General features: G+C 43.8%; 1 protein-coding gene across 1 annotated transcript in view; it reads left to right on the forward strand.

Moving 5' to 3' along the window:
• The window catches only part of CNNM2 (cyclin and CBS domain divalent metal cation transport mediator 2), a 113,936-nt gene extending 99,396 nt beyond the window's left edge, over positions 1 to 14,540 (forward strand). The window contains exons 4-8 of the mRNA XM_008490393.2: positions 1,125 to 1,294; positions 4,580 to 4,673; positions 7,118 to 7,183; positions 10,814 to 10,998; positions 13,157 to 14,540. Of these exons, the coding sequence (XP_008488615.2) occupies positions 1,125 to 1,294; positions 4,580 to 4,673; positions 7,118 to 7,183; positions 10,814 to 10,998; positions 13,157 to 13,366 (725 nt within the window). The 3' untranslated portion in view covers positions 13,367 to 14,540. The remainder of the gene's footprint in view (positions 1 to 1,124; positions 1,295 to 4,579; positions 4,674 to 7,117; positions 7,184 to 10,813; positions 10,999 to 13,156) is intronic.
• The last annotated feature ends 3,320 nt before the right edge of the window (positions 14,541 to 17,860 follow it).

The raw sequence follows: 17,860 nt of genomic DNA on the forward strand, positions 1-17,860 counted from the left end.
GTGACTTGAAAGAAATGTACATGATGGCTTATCACATCTCGACTGAGGGACAGTAATTCTTTAAAAGACTTGGACTCCTACGGCACATGTGCATGTGAACAGGTCCTTGGTGAAAGGAAGCAGTTCAACAGCAAGATGTGGATTTAACAGCAAGCAAGGCGTTGCTCATGTACAAGACTTGATGGAGTTTCCTAAACACCTGCTCAACAGACATAGTCTTACAGTCCTGCTTCTCTACTTGTCTTGTGGATTAAAGAACTGTGTAGCTTAAATCCAGGTCTCTCTGTGAAGCCACTGCTAAATAAGATAAAAGATACAGTTTTGGTTTCTCTGTTCTAAATTGAGAGTAGTATCTTTAGCAGATGAAAGGGACTGGATCGCTGATGGTCCTGTTCTGAAAGGAGATGTTGGGGAAGCTTACCAATGTGCATGTGTAAATCTCGATGGTGCTGGCTTAACTCTCCTACACAAGGATCAGGTTTTCTGCTTCAAACAGCTCCTGTTGAGAACACTGAAGAGCAAGTTCATAAAGAATGTGTTCTGTGTGTCAGGCATTAATCCCACGTGGTATGAAGTGACCTGCACTGTCTCTCACTTGAAGTAACTCTTCCACAGCAGCCCCAATTTTGTCTCTGATTTATGTAAAGCATCTATCTAGAGCAACTTTTTAGACCCTAAACAGTGATTTTTTTTTTCCATTTTTATATTTTAAAGTGCAATAATTGCAGTAACTTTAATATCTTTTGAGGAAGGAAAAAACAAATTCAAAGATTCTGCGTGCCCCAATTGTAAAGCTTTTCCATTTATACAACTCTCCAGTGAGCGTATACAGCTGTGACTCTGGGCTCTCAAGAGGGCTAGGCTGCCTTTTTCTTTTCCATTTCAGATGAAGACATGGTGGTTTGGTTGTTTTGAAAAATACTTCAGTAATGAAAGGTGGGGCATTCCTGTGGTTTTTTTCCCCCCTTGCAAATCTAACAGTCTCAAAAGACAGGAAGCCTGCAATTCCATAATGGATCTCTCTGCAGCTGTGTGTCTTTTTTAGGCAAATACATATTAACGAGTGTTGATAACTTCTTGCCAGGCATATGAAGTGTAATGCCAGGTTGTATCTTGTGTTATAGAAGTAGAAGCATTTGGTCCATCCCAGATGTCAGAGAAGATCCTTCTCAGGCTGCTAAAGCATCCCAACGTCATCCAGGAGCTGAAATACGATGAGAAGAACAAGAAAGCCCCAGAACACTACCTCTATCAGCGAAACAAGCCTGTCGACTACTTTGTTCTCATTTTACAGGTCAGACATGTGATAATGTAGACATGTGCTAAATCCGTCATATCCCTCTTTTACCTCTTCCAGTTGTTGAAGTTTTTCTTCTTTCAAACATGGGAATGGAGTGGTGGCTCTTTTATGACCTTGCCAGCCTTGAAGAGCTCACTGAGCTGCTTTCAGCTACGGTGAAACCAGTTGTGAAGGGTAGACAGCAGTTCCCACTGTCATCTGTTGAAAGTTACTTCTGCTTTATGTATCACTGGGGTAGGCAATGCAAAGGAAGCCCCATGTACAGCTGGCATTGGCTGCAAAATAGGGGTGCAAGAAAGGGCATATGTTAGGAGTTTGACCAGGATACTTTTTCCTTTTGCAAAAGGAGACCTGAAGTTTAGAGAAATTACATTTTTCTGTGCAAGTTTAGGTTTTAGTGCAAGTTTTCTGAACCTTTGGTGTTCTGAGAAGCCCAGGTTTCAGTGGGAGCATAGTACTGTCTGTGGAGCTGCTGCCACCTCCTGCCGCAGCCCCTGCTGTTCTTGAGCACCCTGCCATCCAAACCTTTTCTGAGATCCCTGCATTTGGGTGGTTTTTAGTTTGGAGCCCTAGGTAGTATGGAAGGACTTGCTTGTTCTGTACAGGATTGCTTCCAGTGCTGGTGTCTCCCAGGTTTTGTTACTTGACAGGAACTCTTGTAAAGCTTTACCCAACCATTTACAGAAACTTATTTTCCATCTAGCACCATTTGAGATTTTGCTGGGGAGGTGCTTATGTTTCTATCCTGCATGACTGAAATATGTTTGTGTTATAAATACATAAGCATTGTAGCTAAAGTTGTAACACAGGGCTTGTAGTCTTCCTCAAAGGAGGGAGGGAGGTTTAAATACTGTCGGTGAAAAATCAATTAAGGAACCACTGGGATGTGATATTGTAGATTCAGCATAATCCTTTTTTTAAAAAGGATCGTTTCTTTCAAGGGCTTCAGGAGCCACTGGTAGCTCTTTCACTGCTCTTTCTTGTGTGCTGAATTGTTGCAATCTGAAATATTCCAGAGGCACGATCATGCTCCTCCTGGATGAGGTAATGCTGCAAAGATGTAAATGGGAACATGGGAGATTTAAAAGAACAATCAGTTCCTTCTGAACTATTCTTCAATCAATAAATATTTTGCAAACAGAATGTGCTATGTGCAATTCTTGCTGTAGGCACATGCTATAAAAATGGTAACAAAATTGGTTCTGCAAGGATCAAGAGACGATAAATACCCTGCTTCTGTTACCTAAATGATCCTAGATTTATTCCCTCATGTCAAGAGACAAAAAATACCTTTACAGTGAAAGCATGCCAGAACACAATCAAATGTATATTTTGTGCATTGGGTTTACCAATGTAATCCCTGTAGAGCTATTGTTTTAGATGCAATGTCACCTGTTTGCAACAGCTTTTCTCATAGCTAATGTGAAGTTCTTTTGTGCCCGTTTGAGATTTGTTTTTGTCATTGTGTTTTTTCAAAATTCCTGTTAGAACATTAAACAGTGGACAACAGAAATCATATGTGCATGCATTTGAACAGGAGAGAGACACATCCCAGCCAGGACCCATTGTGGCTATGCCAAGCATGCCTGGCCTTCATACACTCACCTCTGGGAGGCTTGGACGTGCTGCATGTGCTGGGTAGAGCAGTGTTCTTAGAACTGAAACTTAACTCCTATTACTAATTACTAGTTTGTTCTTAGCAACTAGCTCCAAACTGATTGTATGTGAAGCCTGGTTGCATATGTGGTTTGGAGATCTGGTCTTGACTGATGAATGACTACCAGCAGTAGGTTCAGAGCTCTGTTTACCACCAGTCTTTGCCTGAGTGATGAAACTGGACCCTTTGGAAGGCTTATAAAGAACAAATGTAAGCTACTTATTTGTGTTATGGAGTGAAATTGGTTTTAAAAGGGGTTATATGAAGTTGTTGCTTGTGATAGCAGGAAAGTGGATTTATGAGCTAGGCACACTCTTCCTGCTAGGTGGATTTTGTGGTTTGCCTCATCTGGGACAGTCAGACAAACAGACAGACCTGATGTCAGGGCTCAAGCAGATTGAGTGTGTTTTTACGTTTTTCTGCTCCAGTTAAGCTAAAGGCATTGTTATTTCTTTTAAATAATAATATTTTATTATTAATAAATATAAATAATAGTAATAAATAATAACATAATGTTACAAATCTATATAATAATAAACACATAGAAACCTTTTGGACTAATTTTGACCTGATTATGTCTAGCTGATGTTCCGTCTGCTTAGTACACATGGGACAGGCAGTCTCTCTGCCCTTTCCAACCTAGCCAGAGGGAAAGCATTACCGGTAATTATGTTATTACAAATAATTATGTTATTGCCTGAAATACCAACCTCTGTGTGGTTCATCCTTAAAGCTGCGTGAGATTTCTTATGTCTGCAGTGATGTGCTGTAATTCTCAGTGCAGTTCCAGTAGGATGGATGGTTGTGAAACCAGGTCTCACTAAGAAGCCAGTTATTTTTGGGCTACTTTATAAACCAAAGTAACTGGGATGTTTACAACTATGTTTGATGTGGCAGCTTTCAAGTCTAGAATCCTTTGTAGGATGTGATGTTAAATATTTGGCTCATCCTACATCCGAAATGGGTGTGCTTTTGTGGTACTGTGACTTTGTACAGTTTGTGGAGCACTGATGGTCCTTCTAGGCAAAACCCTGTGAAAGGGCAGGATCTTAATTTAGGGTTGCTGGAATACGTAAAACTACTAGAAACCAAAAAACAAACCACAAAGTAGCCCCAAGACTTATCCTTCAGGGATAAAGGCTTAGTTTCTGTGGGAATCTTAGAAGGCTGACAGATGTGTTGTCTCCCATCTCCCTTTGCTATGTTTGTGTAAGAGGCGACTCTGCATATGAATGTGAGCTGTGGCTCAGAATGTCGAGGTGTCTCAAGATGCCAAGATGACTGTGCTACATATAAGCTTGTTGTGATTCTGTGGGAGTATTTGTTCTCTCTGCATTGAGGGAAGGCAGGCTGGAGCACTTGGAGCAGGGCAACAGCATCACCCTGAAGTGCTGTGGTGATGCCACTCCTCTGCAGGGCACCAAAAGACCAGGATAGCTCAGGACGCAGGAATGTGTTGCCATTCAGGGTCTGTGCCTGTTCAGGCACCGTTACAAACTGCAGGGACCATGACAGTGCTTGGGAACATCAGGCAAAACTAGCTTTCAGGGCTCAAGTCTGATCTTGTGCCTTGAGACCTATGGTCCCTTCTAATTGCAGCTCTTTCTCCTTTTCCTTAACAGGGGAAAGTGGAAGTGGAGGCTGGGAAAGAGGGGATGAAGTTTGAAGCTGGTGCTTTTTCCTACTATGGGGTGATGGCCCTCACAGCACTGCCAGGTATGTCCTCTTACCTTTTGCTTCTGCAATGCACTCCTGCACAAGCCTGCCCATTCTATGAAGGACATCCCCCGGCTTTGTCCAGCAGGCTGGTGAAAATGACACCTCCTTACCAGAGAGACTGCCAGCCTGGCACAGTGTCCCTGGGAGGGGGCTGGTGGTGGGGCTGACTCCCAGACCCAGCCCTGGCAGCGCTTTGCCAGCTCCAGAGGATGTGAGAGGTGGCCTCAGTCAGTGATGTGTTGGGTGCTGGAGGAGGAACAGCTTTGCAGTTTTGCTCACGGCAGTGTAACAGGGGTTGGATTAAGGGGAATAGATAATTAGTTGCGGAGGGCCATCTAGTGGTGCGAATCACAAACGCCCTGTTCTTCTGGGGGGAGTATTCTCTTTACCAGTCGGATTTTTAACGGCGTCTTGAGGAACCAGGAGGGCAGTGGTGCAAGAAAAGTGATTGTTCCTGTCAGCTTGTGTGGAAGTGTAACCAAGAAATAAGCAAGGGGGAAGAGCTGATGTCTGAGGGCAGGTGTGAGCCAGTTCCCACAGAGGTGTGAGCCTGTCCCCAGAACAAGCCACCACCTCACAGACACAGTTTGAGGGATTGGTGCATAATCCACTGAGAGTAGGCTCCAGAGCTGTTATTTCAGCACTCGCTTATATATTTTAGTGCCAGAAGTGTCGCCGCTAAGGTATCGACCTATACTCGGAATCCACAGCACTGCTGGGGAGATCTGGGGTGCTGATTTTGGGCATCTGCTGACCCAAAGCTGCTTGCTCAGATTTAGGGAGAGACATTTCTCATGTTAAAGTTTGATACTGCTGTCATGGCAGGGTTCATGTTCCACTTGAGAGATAGCTTGGTCTAATTGCATACTCAAGCCCTCCCTTTATGTGTGTGTACCTATGTGTATGTACCTGCGTACATGCAAATGGCACTGGAATGAAAGTGATCTTGTAAGTTATGAGCAAAGCCCTATGAAACTCTGCAGACAACAGCAGTTCTCTTGGATGCGTGAGCTCGCTTTGACAGGGAAGACAAATTCTTGCTTAACTATGTACACCTTAATTTGATCAGTCTAAATTTTACCTTTTGAGGCTTGACAGATTTGAAAGTGTGCAGAGCACTGGGCTCAGGTCTTATCTGAGCAATAGCAGCAGTGTTCATGAGGAACTGTGACCTATGTCCAACTACACCATATACTCAGCTTTGCAGCTCAGCTTTTGCAGTGTGGGCCAGGCATGGAGATGGGTTAGGCATGGTTGCCTTTCCTACCAGACCTGGACTTGGAGAGCTCTTGTGGCATTTCTGTTTTGACAGCATTGTTCAATTTGAATGTTTTCATGTGTGAGGTTTTTTTTGATGTTGCTCACCCTCCCCATAACCATGCCAGCTGTCCAAGTCCTGTGAGGTCAAATGGTCTTTTCTTTGCATGGCCTGCAATCTGTTTTGGAATGTGTCATGTCAAACTTAAGAATATGCTCTATTTTAAATTAATCTCAGCCAACCTTGCACTTGTTTACCTTTGACTGGCTGACTCTTACCAGTAGCAAACCCCTCATTTTGCTGGCTTTCCCGCCAGGTTTTAGAGAATTTTTTTTATGGTGTCTTGCAGCTTCCAGAGATTTCTGTTACGATGAGTCCATAAAAATAAGTTCCTGTTGCTGTGTGTACACAGGGGAAGTTCAGTGAAAGTCAAAGTCATTGCAGAAGAAGAGAAAACTTGCTCTTCAATGTGTCCTAATTAGACATTATGTGCCTGCTCTTCCCGCCTGGAATGTGAAGGCATTAAAAAGCATGAAAAAAACAGTCAAATAGCAACTGAAAAACCCCAACCAATAAGCAAAAAACACCCCCCAAAAACATCCCCTCCCACCAAAAGAAAAAAAAAATGAAGCTTTGTTCTTTAACTACAGCTGGAGAAGGATTTTCAGTAATGGTGAGCAGCACTGTACCCATCCTTACAGGGCTGAGCTTTGAGAATCACCACTTTTCTTGTCATTTTATTGAAAACTCGGTGTACTATGAAGTACCCTTTGTTTTATTTGTTTCTTGTTCGACTCCCATGGGGAACAGCACCCATGAAAGCTTTCTGACTTGTTTTACCTCTCTGACTCCCAGGGGGGAGTAGGTGCCACTGTTCCTTTTGTACTATTTTAAAACTGAGTGTACTTTGATGGACTGTTCTGCACTGGATGACCATTCACATTATGAAGTGAAAATTGTTCACTTCACTATAATTCCCTTGGCTTGTTTTTGGTTTATTCTTAAAAATGTTTAATTGTCTTTTTTTGTTTGTTTTGCTTTTGTTTTAACCCTTTGCTTTTTCACAGTTGATTTGCACTTTTGATTTTAGCTCTTCAGTGTGTGAAGGCTCCTTCCCCTTTCAAGTGTGGATAGCTGCCGCCTTTCTGGTCGTGATCTCATCCTTTTTCTCTCCCTCTTCTAGTTCCCTTGTCCCTGTCTCGTACCTTTGTTGTCAGCAGAACAGAGTTGTTAGCAGCAGGTTCTCCAGGTAAATCCGCATGCTTCTATTTTCACCATTCTTGTGAGTGCCCAGATGCCATAAAAAGTCAGCTGCAGTCTGTATTTATCTGTCCCCTTTGCTCGTTAGGGAGAAGTCCAGCACAGAGTTATGACTCGCAGGTAGGTATCCTGAACTTGCATTTATGGTAACTGGTGGCAACATGATGGAGTCATCAAAAAGAGGAGAACTAAAAGCATATTGAAGAAAATGTATTTGATAATGTGTTCTTGTTTCTCATACCTATGATGGTGGAAAATTAGGAGGGGATTTTTAAAAGGATGTATTTTTCCCCAGGCTGAGGCTTAAAAATTTCTGAAGAAAATGCATTTGGCAGAGGAGAATGCCTGCTGCTAAACTGCCATAAAAGGAATACTTCTTTAATGAAAGAATTTTTATATTCTTATATGGGTAAATTCTATGGTTTGTATACAGTCTGGCCATTTCAATTCCTCTGAAGTTTTGAGCTTTCTCTCAGTGAGGCGAATGCTGTGGACTGGCACAGTGATTTACTGAGCGAGATGGATTTGCAATGGAATGTGCAAGAACCTTGATGGACCTCCTGTGGGATTTTCTGGTTCCCATTTTGCTTAAGACCTTTCCTTGCTGAATAACCATGTTGACTGCCACAGAAATCCCTTTGGAAAGCAGAGACCAAGGAGGGAACAAATGGGGCCAAAAAGAGCTCTGAGACATAGTTGAGCAACTGGAAATTGGGAAGGGTCAAGAACTGAGCTTTTCAGACACTGCGTGCACTGAGTAGTTATGAAAAATAGAAGCCCATCAGGAAAGTCTGTAGGAAGAGCAGAATCCTAAAATAGTTTGGGCCACAGTGAACATATTTCTACCTGTGAGGTTTTCTATTTCAGAAGAAATGTCTTTCCCTGGACCTAAAAGCAAACAAGATAATGATATGCATATTTAAGTGAAACATCTCCTAAACATTAATACATATCTTGCATTTCATGAACTTTCACCATCTCCTCCCCTTATTTTCCCTCCTCTTCTTTTTCCACTTCTGAAAATGTATTTTGCCATCAGTCCCTAAATTAGTCTCATGCACATTCCAAACAAACTACAGGTTGTTGCCCTGCAGGGGATTTTTTTCATGCCCTGTTGAAGTTTCCTGCTGCTAAACTTTAAAAAAGGGTGAGAAGCTTAATCTTCCTTTAATTAAAGTACCTGATGGCTTTATTTTAAGCTTGGCCAATTTGATTATCTTTTTTAGCTTGGTTCTTTTGTTTTGCCAGGTCTTCTTTGTTTTTTTTTCTTTTCTGTGCTTCAAATAAGTGTACGCTTTGCACACGCAAGTTGTTTCCAATACAAATGCCAAGCATATTTTCCTAGCTTTTTTCCCAACTAAAAAATATTTCTAAAAATCACTGATGGAAAATAGTAATGGAAGCATCTACTTTGAAAGGAACTGATGTGGTAAGCCTTGTCACTATGACAGTGTGATACCAGTTTTGATGAAACTTGGACCTTCTGCTTGGTCCTTCTAAAAAAGAATCCTGTTGTTTAACCCCAAATTCATAATACGGTTGTACTGGTGCTTGTCTTCTGGTTTGTGCTCTTTATCTCCTGTAAAGGAAGATACGGGAAAACCTGGGCAGAAAAGATATATCCATGTCTGGGCTGTCCTCCTAGGTAGCTGGCAGGCTGCTGTTCTGCAAACATGAATCTGCCTCACGTTCTTCTGTTGTCTGTCCCTTATGACCCTTCCTTCTTCATGAACTTCTCTTCTCCATCCCTGACATGTGCATGGTCCACATTTCCAGATTTTTTCCTTTCCTTCAGACTTCTAGTAGTCGTACTTTTTTTTGTTCTGTCCTTTTGTTTCACCTGTCCCTTTTTTCCTTGTTCTTTAAACACATGCTTCATCATGTTGCTCTCTGTCCTTCTTTGGTTTTTGTTAGTAAAGTACCATAAGACCTCTGGTGAAAAGAAAGGTCAGATACAAATTGCAGTAGTATAAAGCTGTTCCAGACTGAAGCCTTTATCCTGAGCAGCAGTGATGCTATTCTTGTCACCCACAGCCTTATTTTGTGTACACAGGTAGGAAGGACAGGACAAATTCACTCAGCCTTCACAATTCCTTGTTCTCCAGTGGGAATTACAGCATCAAGTCCTGTGTGCAGATGGAAGTTTGGCTCCTGGCAGCAGATATTGCAGCTTGGTGTGGCTTTCAAGATGGCAAGTCAATATAGAGGAAAACCTTGCAGGGCTATGAATGCTTCCACCTAACCCTGTACTTGGTGTTGTTGTAGGGATCTGCAGTAATTCCATAGTGCAAAAATGGTAGAAAAATTGCCAAGTTGTTAGAAACTGGAGGAAAGACAACATCAGAGGGATTTTCAGGGCAATTCTGCCATTCATCTGGAAGCATCTAAAGCCCTAGGTTTAGGAAAGCCTGGATGCAGAGATGTAGAACAAGAACAGACTGTGTCATTTGAGCAAGGAGAGATCAAATTTATAATTATTAAGTGGCAGAGGTAAGGTGTTTTTTGGTTTTTTTTTTTTTTAGAAGTAAGTTTATATATATATCTTCAAAAAATAATTTGAAAAGCTTGCAAAGATACTGTTGCTTTGTATCTTCAGATTACATGAGAATGATCTTTCAGCTGAGAGCAGGGGCCATGTGGTATGTAGCAGAGTTTACATCAAGTTCTGGATTGGGCTGGCTGAGAGAAATTTAACTTAGACACAAAAATTCAGAAGTTCCAAGGAGAGTTCTGTGATCTGTATGTACTATGTTTGCACCCAGGGAAAAGCCCATTGCATGAGGGCTTGGGATTTCTCTTAGGATGCATTTCTGCCCTCCTGTCTGGAGGTCACTGTATGGGTGGAAGGTAGGAATGCAGAATGCCTGTAGCTTGCTGAAAGCACATTCACTTGAGATAAACTGTGGCCAATCACACTCACAGGGAAAGTCTGCAGTGCTTAAAGGCCAGTGGTAGAAAATGATGTCTCTACTCCTTTCCTGGACACAGATTTTTCTCTGTAGCATGAGCTGTTTTCCCTATTTTGCTGGCTGACATGTACCACATGTAGTTTGCTCTCCTTCATTGAGTTTTTGCCTCTTAAGAGAAAATGCTGAAGTCATCATCATGTAGACTGGACTCTGGTCCACTGAGGACTCCATCACACTTATGAGTTTGAAAATATCTGCTCTAACTTCGGGAACAAGGCATATGTAGGTACCAGGTGGAATAAGAGAGAGGGTAAGGCTTAGCTGGAACTGACTGGTATGGTATGGAGTTACCATCATTAAGAAAAAAAAATAATCTGTTAAGCATGGTCTGAGTATCAAGAGCTCCTGTAAGGAGCCTTGGGAAGTTACCTTTCTCTGGTGGTTATCACTCATTGACTAAAGCACTGTGACCAGTGGTGCACAGGGCATGTCCATTGCAGCATAAGCAAAGCCACTTTGTTTAAGGCATACCCAGCGATGTCAGCAGCTGCCAGCTCTGGACTCAAAATGTACTCTTTTTCAGGGTAATTTGGTTGTTTAGCTGCATGTCAAGTTATGAGTGGATTAAGTTCTTCGGTGCTACATCGCTGTATGTCTCTTCGAAACTGATGACTTAAAATGTTTTTGTCTTGCTCTTGCCCATTTCTCAGCTGAAAACAAGTCTCCTCCTCGTCCCTGTGGCTTGAATCACTCAGACTCTTTAAACCGAAGTGATCGCATCGATGCAGTGACACCAACATTAGGGAGCAGCAACAACCAGCTGAATGCATCTTTCCTCCAAGTATATGTTCCAGACTACTCAGTGAAAGCACTCACAGACATTCAGTTTGTCAAGGTAGGAAAAAAGCTGGAAAGGCCTCACTGGAAAGCTGGGCATGGCTGGTAGAATGAAGAGCCTGGGGAAGGGAGGCCCCTCTAGATTGTTCTGTGAGTAAATAGGATTATGAAAGCAGCCATTTAAGAACCACTTTAAATTTTTTTTCCCCAGTATCTACTGCCCATTGATTTGCCTTCACTGTTCCTGTGATTTAGGCTTATAAGTAGATTGGTCACATAAATTTCTGGATTTCAGGTCCCTCACAGAAAGAATATAGAAAATAACCTGTCTCTGCTTTTAGTCATGAAAGACATATCCTTGGGAAGCCTTTGGAACCATCTGAAATGGAGATCCTTCATTACCAGACAATGTCCTTTTCTAAAGGATGAGCCATTTTCTGTTTGTTGCAGTTTTTATTCACTTTTGATTTTGGTTTCAGTTTGGGGTTCTTGATCTTACTTTCGACTTGTCATCCTTCTTCTGCTTGGAGAAGTCTTGGACATTACTCTTTATCTTAACTTCACATGTTAGGCTCATGTCTCATACTACCAGTGAGTTGCTGCATGAACACAGCTCTCTCCCCAGCATGGTGCATCCCACACTGAAATGTGTGTGAGTCCTGTGGGATAGGACATCTAGCTGAGCTGAGGAACAGCTAATGCTGGCAGCAGTTCCAGCCCAGCTGGGAGTCAGGGAAGCTGACGTGACATGGTCAGAAGTTGACCTTCATGCTTTTCTTAAATTAAGTGCATGTTCACAGTTTCTTTGTATGCAACTCAGATGTTTTGTGAACTCAATTTCTGTCAAAGTTAATTCAATATTAAGATTGTGGAATAGTGTAGAAACATTAGAAATAATTAAATCAATTATTCCCTAGCCAAATTTTAAAGAAGGGTACAGTCTTGCATCCAGAATTTGACAGATGGAAGTGTGCTGGTCAATGGGTCACAACCTTCAAGGTTTAGATCAGTAAATTATTGGAAAAGTGATTCTCACTGCAGATTTCAATAATTAATCTGTTGTGCAGAGCAGCTAGTTGCTCATCTTATGCTGGTTTATGTGGAGTCCTTCTAGCTCTCACTGCATTCATACTGGGAATATGAATGTTGAATCCTCTGGTGACTCTGCAGTCAGACTTGCACACCACTCTGTGCATCACTCTGCTTTATGCGTGGGATGGCATACTCAACATTAATATTTTCATTGATCCCTGTGGGCACTTTCTGAGTTAATACCTTGTAAACCAGGGCTGTAACCTGCTCATGCATGTTTGAATTTTGCTTTTGGGAGTTGTGACCTGGTCCATCAGACTCCTTCCATTTCCAGTCCCTCTCTCATTACATCTGAAACTTATGGGGTTTATATCAGTCTTCTCTCACCTCTTTCACCTTCCTGCCTGCTGCAGCACACGGGGCTGCCAGTGCACATGCATCCTGCTGCCTGTCCTGGCTGAGAAGGCTGAGCTGGAGGAGTTTGTGTGTCTGTTTGTTTGTGGCTCTAGGAGGATTTCTCCTCTGCCACCACAGGCAGATCCCTGGGGCTATGGGCTTCCTTGCCTCTAGGGTATCATGAGCAGTAGCTCTGTGCTCTAGGCCAGCTCTTGTCACGACTTCTGCTGGGTGCAGCCAGCTCTTGCAGAGAGCAGTGAAAGACTTCATGGGCTGCTAATTTGGACTCATCTCTATGGAGATCCCAGTCTTTCCTGAAATCCAATGTTTTTATATATCAGAAGAAGGCTGTAACTCCTGCTGTTTGCTGGCCTAGACAAGAGCAGTAATGCTTGTACTTTCTGGCTTTATGGGGACTCTTAGAGCCTCACCAGGAGCTCTCTGAAGCTGGGAGAAAGACTTCACTGAACTCTGGTTCTGGCCTTAAGAATGTGCATGGTTAGAAGGAAATGGAGATCTGACTTTAAAATCTCTGCATAGGAATAAATCCCTGCCTTTGAACAGCATGGTGATCACACAGCTCTGTGCTATCTGGAGATGTTGCCATGCTGTGAGGTTGGGTTGGGATGCTCTAGACTTGCAAAGGTCAGGGATGTTTTATAGAAACAGGTAACCAGGGGTTGAAGTGTCGTCATCTGTCAAAGGAGGGCACTTTATTTTCTCAGTGTATCCCACAGGATAGACAAAAGAGTGACTGACTGTTTTTGTTCCTTCTCTTCTTGGAGCAGATCTCAAGACAGCAGTACCAAAATGCCCTGATGGCATCCCGGATGGACAAAACACCTCAGTCCTCGGACAGTGAAAACACTAAAATTGAACTGACTCTTACGGAACTGCATGATGGTTTGCCAGACGAGACAGCAAACCTGCTGAGTGAACAGAACTGTGTGACTCACAACAAGCCCAACCACAGTATGCACAGTGAAGGAGCCATCTAGGAGCTGACCCTCCACAACCCACACATCCCATCTTCTCAACAGGACCAGCCCTGGCTCCTTCCGGCCTCCTCCCTGTGTGTGAACACCGTTAGTATGTGCTTGCAACACTGTGCTGCATCCAGTGTTCTGAGACCAAAGACTTTTGTGTCCATTTGTGGAGCAGAAGAGGAAGAAACAGGAAGACAGGAGCAAAGAGCAAGAGAGACTAAAGCCCCAAGCATACTTTGGGAATGGTGAGCCACCCCTGAGAACGATTAAAATACTTCCTGCAAAGTAGAATCACGTTTATTTTTTATCTGTATTTTTGATCCTTGTTGGGTTTTTCCTCCTCAAAAACATATGGAGAAGTTTAAAAGCTCCTCCAGATATTTTTTCAAGAGAGATCATGTTTTTAAAAAGTATTTTGCAGAGTTTTAAATTGTTTCTGTCCCCCTCAAACCTCAAATAAGCTCTGTTGTGTTTTTGTGAATTGGCTTTTATGTCCTTTTTCACCCCTTTCTGGTTGTTTTTGTTGACCTGTTGAAGAAGTTAGTTACTGGTACTTGTATGTTATTTGTGTCCTAAGAATGAGCAAGCTTCAAGGAATCACTGGTTTCAGCCACCTGGAGGGCAAAGGGATTGATGTTCTAACATACTTGCAGTTAAGATTCAGGGAAGGTGCCTTTACTTTGGTGTTTAATGATCTCTCAAAATTCAGAAGGTTTCTTTGTAAAACAGGCAAAAGCATTGTTACACTTACAGTTTTGTAACCTCCAAAAACTTTGTGTATGTTGAAGAGGATATTGGGGTGGAGGGGGAAAGGAGTTAATTAGCAAAACTGCAGTCATGTGAAATGAAAGCCAGGCTTTTCCATTGTGAAGTACCTAGGTGATGTTTCATTGATGTTCCTGACTGTTGCATGATGAAGTAATGTGTGCACCCCAAAAATAACAAGCTTTTAAGCACTTGCACGCTGTAGCAGTCTGCACGGCATTACCTTGGCCAGAGCAGATGTGCAGTCTTTGCTAAGTAACAGAGAACATCAGTCCTTGTTCCCCCCTCCAATCTCTAGTATTAAAACAGAAGTTGCTGCTACAATTACACCCAAAGTACATCCTCCAGGTGACAGAAAACCTCTGCCAGTGCAAGGATGGGGCTCCTCTGCTGAGGAGTCGGGACTATCCTCTCCTCTCCTCTCCTCTCCTCTCCTCTCCTCTCCTCTCCTCTCCTCTCCTCTCCTCTCCTCTCCTCTCCTCTCCTCTCCTCTCCTCTCCTCTCCTCTCCTCTCCTCTCCTCTCCTCTCCTCTCCTCTCCTCTCCTCTCCTCTCCTCTCCTCTCCTCTCCTCTCCTCTCCTCTCCTCTCCTCTCCTCTCCTCTCCTCTCCTCTCCTCTCCTCTCCTCTCCTCTCCTCTCCTCTCCTCTCCTCTCCTCTCCTCTCCTCTCCTCTCCTCTCCTCTCCTCTCCTCTCCTCTCCTCTCCTCTCCTCTCCTCTCCTCTCCTCTCCTCTCCTCTCCTCTCCTCTCCTCTCCTCTCCTCTCCTCTCCTCTCCTCTCAAAACTTTCCAGACTCCAGTGTATTGCACTTCAGGGATTCGGAGAGGTTCATTTCCATTTCCACATCCCTTCTTTTGGGTGCATTTAGTGTACTTCCTTCTCTCTTACCCCTTTTAACAGCCATTTTAGTCATTACCATGGTAGCAGAGTGGAGAGCCTCCCACCCAGCTGCTGCTACTGCACAGCACCCTGCATTGGGCAGCAGAAAACAATTCCTTCACCCCAAAAGCCTCAAAGCAGGCAGGGTGCAAGCAAGAGGCACCCTGTGGCAGTTGTGCATCACACATTTCCCACTCCCACAGATGGAGTAAGTCCATGAAAAAAAGCACCCCTGCCCGATTTTCTCCCCTTCTATTGCTGTCTCAAAAAAAAATGTGAATGTTACCTTTAATATCTGGAGGGATTAATAATTCAGACATTGAGGTTTCTTTGCTTTTGAGACCCTTCTGTTGCCCCTGGCTATGTAACATTTCCTTTCCTTTCTTTACAACCAGGTAATCTCACCTTACCTTCAAAGAAGCCCCCAGTCTCAAATGCAGCTACCAGAGCTCTCTGTGCCTGCAGGCCTGCCCTGTTTCTCATGCTCACAGGCTGGGGAAGGCTCTGGCCTCAAGTTCCCATTGTCCATCTTTGTGAACAGTAGCAGGAAAGGTGCAGTATTTTGGTGGAGGATCTCCCCACAGGAAATTGGAGCGTGTGGTGTCAGAGCTGATTTGGTCTGCTTGTCTCTCCTCCTTTCTCTTTTGGCTTCAGAAAGAAGCCATAATTTTTGCTGTCTCTCTGCAATGTCTCTCTGCAATGGGAAAGGTGCACTTCTTCCTTGGAGTCACCCATGAGGATGAAGTCCCCACAAGGGGGCATAGAAATTTCACAGTATCTAACTTGTGCACCCAGTGAGGAGGAAAAGGGACACCCAAAACCTTACTCACACATTTGGCTTTTTATTAGTGTTTTTTCAGTCCCATCTGAAAACATTTCCATACTCTTGTTCTTTGCTCTAATGCATACCAGCCCACCACCAGTGAGCTGGCTGGCCCACCACATGCTGACATAAGCCCTGTTTGTTCCCAGAGAGCTGCCAATATTGCACCTTTCTTTCAAAGCAAAATGTTGAGATGTTACAGCATTTGTCCTCAGCAAGGGACTCACCTTGCCAGTTTTTATCTAGCATTTCTGAATGTAAAAGTTTGTCAGAAGTGTTTGACACAGTGGTGAACTAGAGGTGCAGTATCCGTTTTGTCAAACCTGCCAAAGAAGGGCAGGCTCAAGTCAAGGCAGCTCTCTCCCTGGGATGAGGTTGCTCACTGGATCTGACTTCTGCTTCTTATGGCAGGCTACAGCTTTGTTTCAGTGTCTGTCTCCCTTTTGAAAAAAAAAGGAAAAAAAGGAAAAAAAAAAAAGCCAATTTTTCCAACCAAAGCCATGTGATCCCAAAGCAAATACCTCCTGCTTTTGCCCATGCTGCACTGTTCCAAAATTTGCAGGCAATTTTTTGCATAACTGGTTTTCATCATTTGTACAGATCCAATAATGGAAAGTGAAAAAATTTCCATAAAAATAGATTATTATAGATGTGTTTCATATGGAAAATATGTACCTGACCCAGAGGGGTTAGGGGCTGCTACTTCTAATTAGCTTGAAGAGCAGAGCATGATCCTCTCTCTGTAGGGGAAAAAAAATCCAGTCTCCCTGTTCTCAGGGTATTTACAGTTTTACTGTTCAACAAATGCAAGGGGTTCCCAGTCCTCATGGGAACCATCACAACCAGAGGAGCCTGGTGCCCAGCTCAATGTCACTTCTGAGCCTCTGCACAGTGTTTGCTGGCACTAGGACTTGCCTCTCCTGACTGCAGTGGAGATGCCATGGTGCCTGCATCTGTCCCCATGCAGGGTGTCAGATGCCAGAGCAGGTCTGCTTCCTCTGCCTCTCTGGCTGCCTACCTGCACCCCAATGGCAGGTGTGGTGCTGCAGTGCCACAAGGACACATGGCAGGGCTGCTGGAGATCACCACAGCGCAGGGCACTGGCTGATGGCTTTGGGAATCATTGGGCTTGACCTCAGACCTCGGCAAGGCTTTGACTCATAGAAAGGATACTGCATCTTCCTACGTCAGCTCCTACTGCCGCCTTTGTTCCCCTCATCCATCTGCCTTTGGGTGCAGGCAGAGGGGCAGACAGTGGCCTGTTGGCCGGGGGAGGCTGGGAGGGTACCTAGCCATGGTTTCTACTGTCAATACAATTTTGCACAAGAGTTCTTTGAAGTGAGGTTTTCGACACTAATATCTTAAATGCACAACTGTGAATTATAACTTTTACACTCCTGTTGGTTGAATTTCCTTTAAATGAAATGAACCTGAATCTGTTGTAACTATGATTTTTTTTTTAATTCTGTGTATTGCCAAATCTTTGTAAAGAGTGAAGGAATGTTACCGCTTTCCAATGAGAATCTTTCTCCAAATGAGACTGACTCTGGTGACGTGGTGATCATACGAAGCACGCTGGTTCTGAGTGGAGAGGGGCTCAGGGTGGGCTTAGCAAACCAACCTTGCCCTCTCTGTTGACTTCAAGCTCAGACCCCCAGAGTTTACAAAGTTCTTGTTGCTTTATTCCCAGCTTGTCCACTCCCTAAAAGCCCTGTGCAGCCAAAGACCACTGCCTTCTAGGAGCTCAGGAGGGAGTACCCACAGAGGGATGAGGATGCTGTCAGGGTGTCTGGACTGGCCAGGGAGCAGGGGCCCTGAGGCTGGTGTGGCAGGATGAGCTGTTTCCCCGATGCAGTTGTGCCCAGTAAAGAGAGCTCCACAGGGCAGGTCCTTTCACTGCTCTGCACTTCTGCTGCAAACCTGTAGTCATGTGTGGTTTTCTCATGCTCTCTTTGCCCCCATGCACACATTCTGCTCCAGACTGAGCAGGGGTGGGATGATACTGAGACCTGTGTAGGGCAGCTGGAGCTGGCTGCTTAA

The sequence above is a fragment of the Calypte anna genome, chromosome 6 (assembly GCF_003957555.1).
Source record: "Calypte anna isolate BGI_N300 chromosome 6, bCalAnn1_v1.p, whole genome shotgun sequence".
NCBI lineage: Eukaryota > Metazoa > Chordata > Aves > Apodiformes > Trochilidae > Calypte > Calypte anna.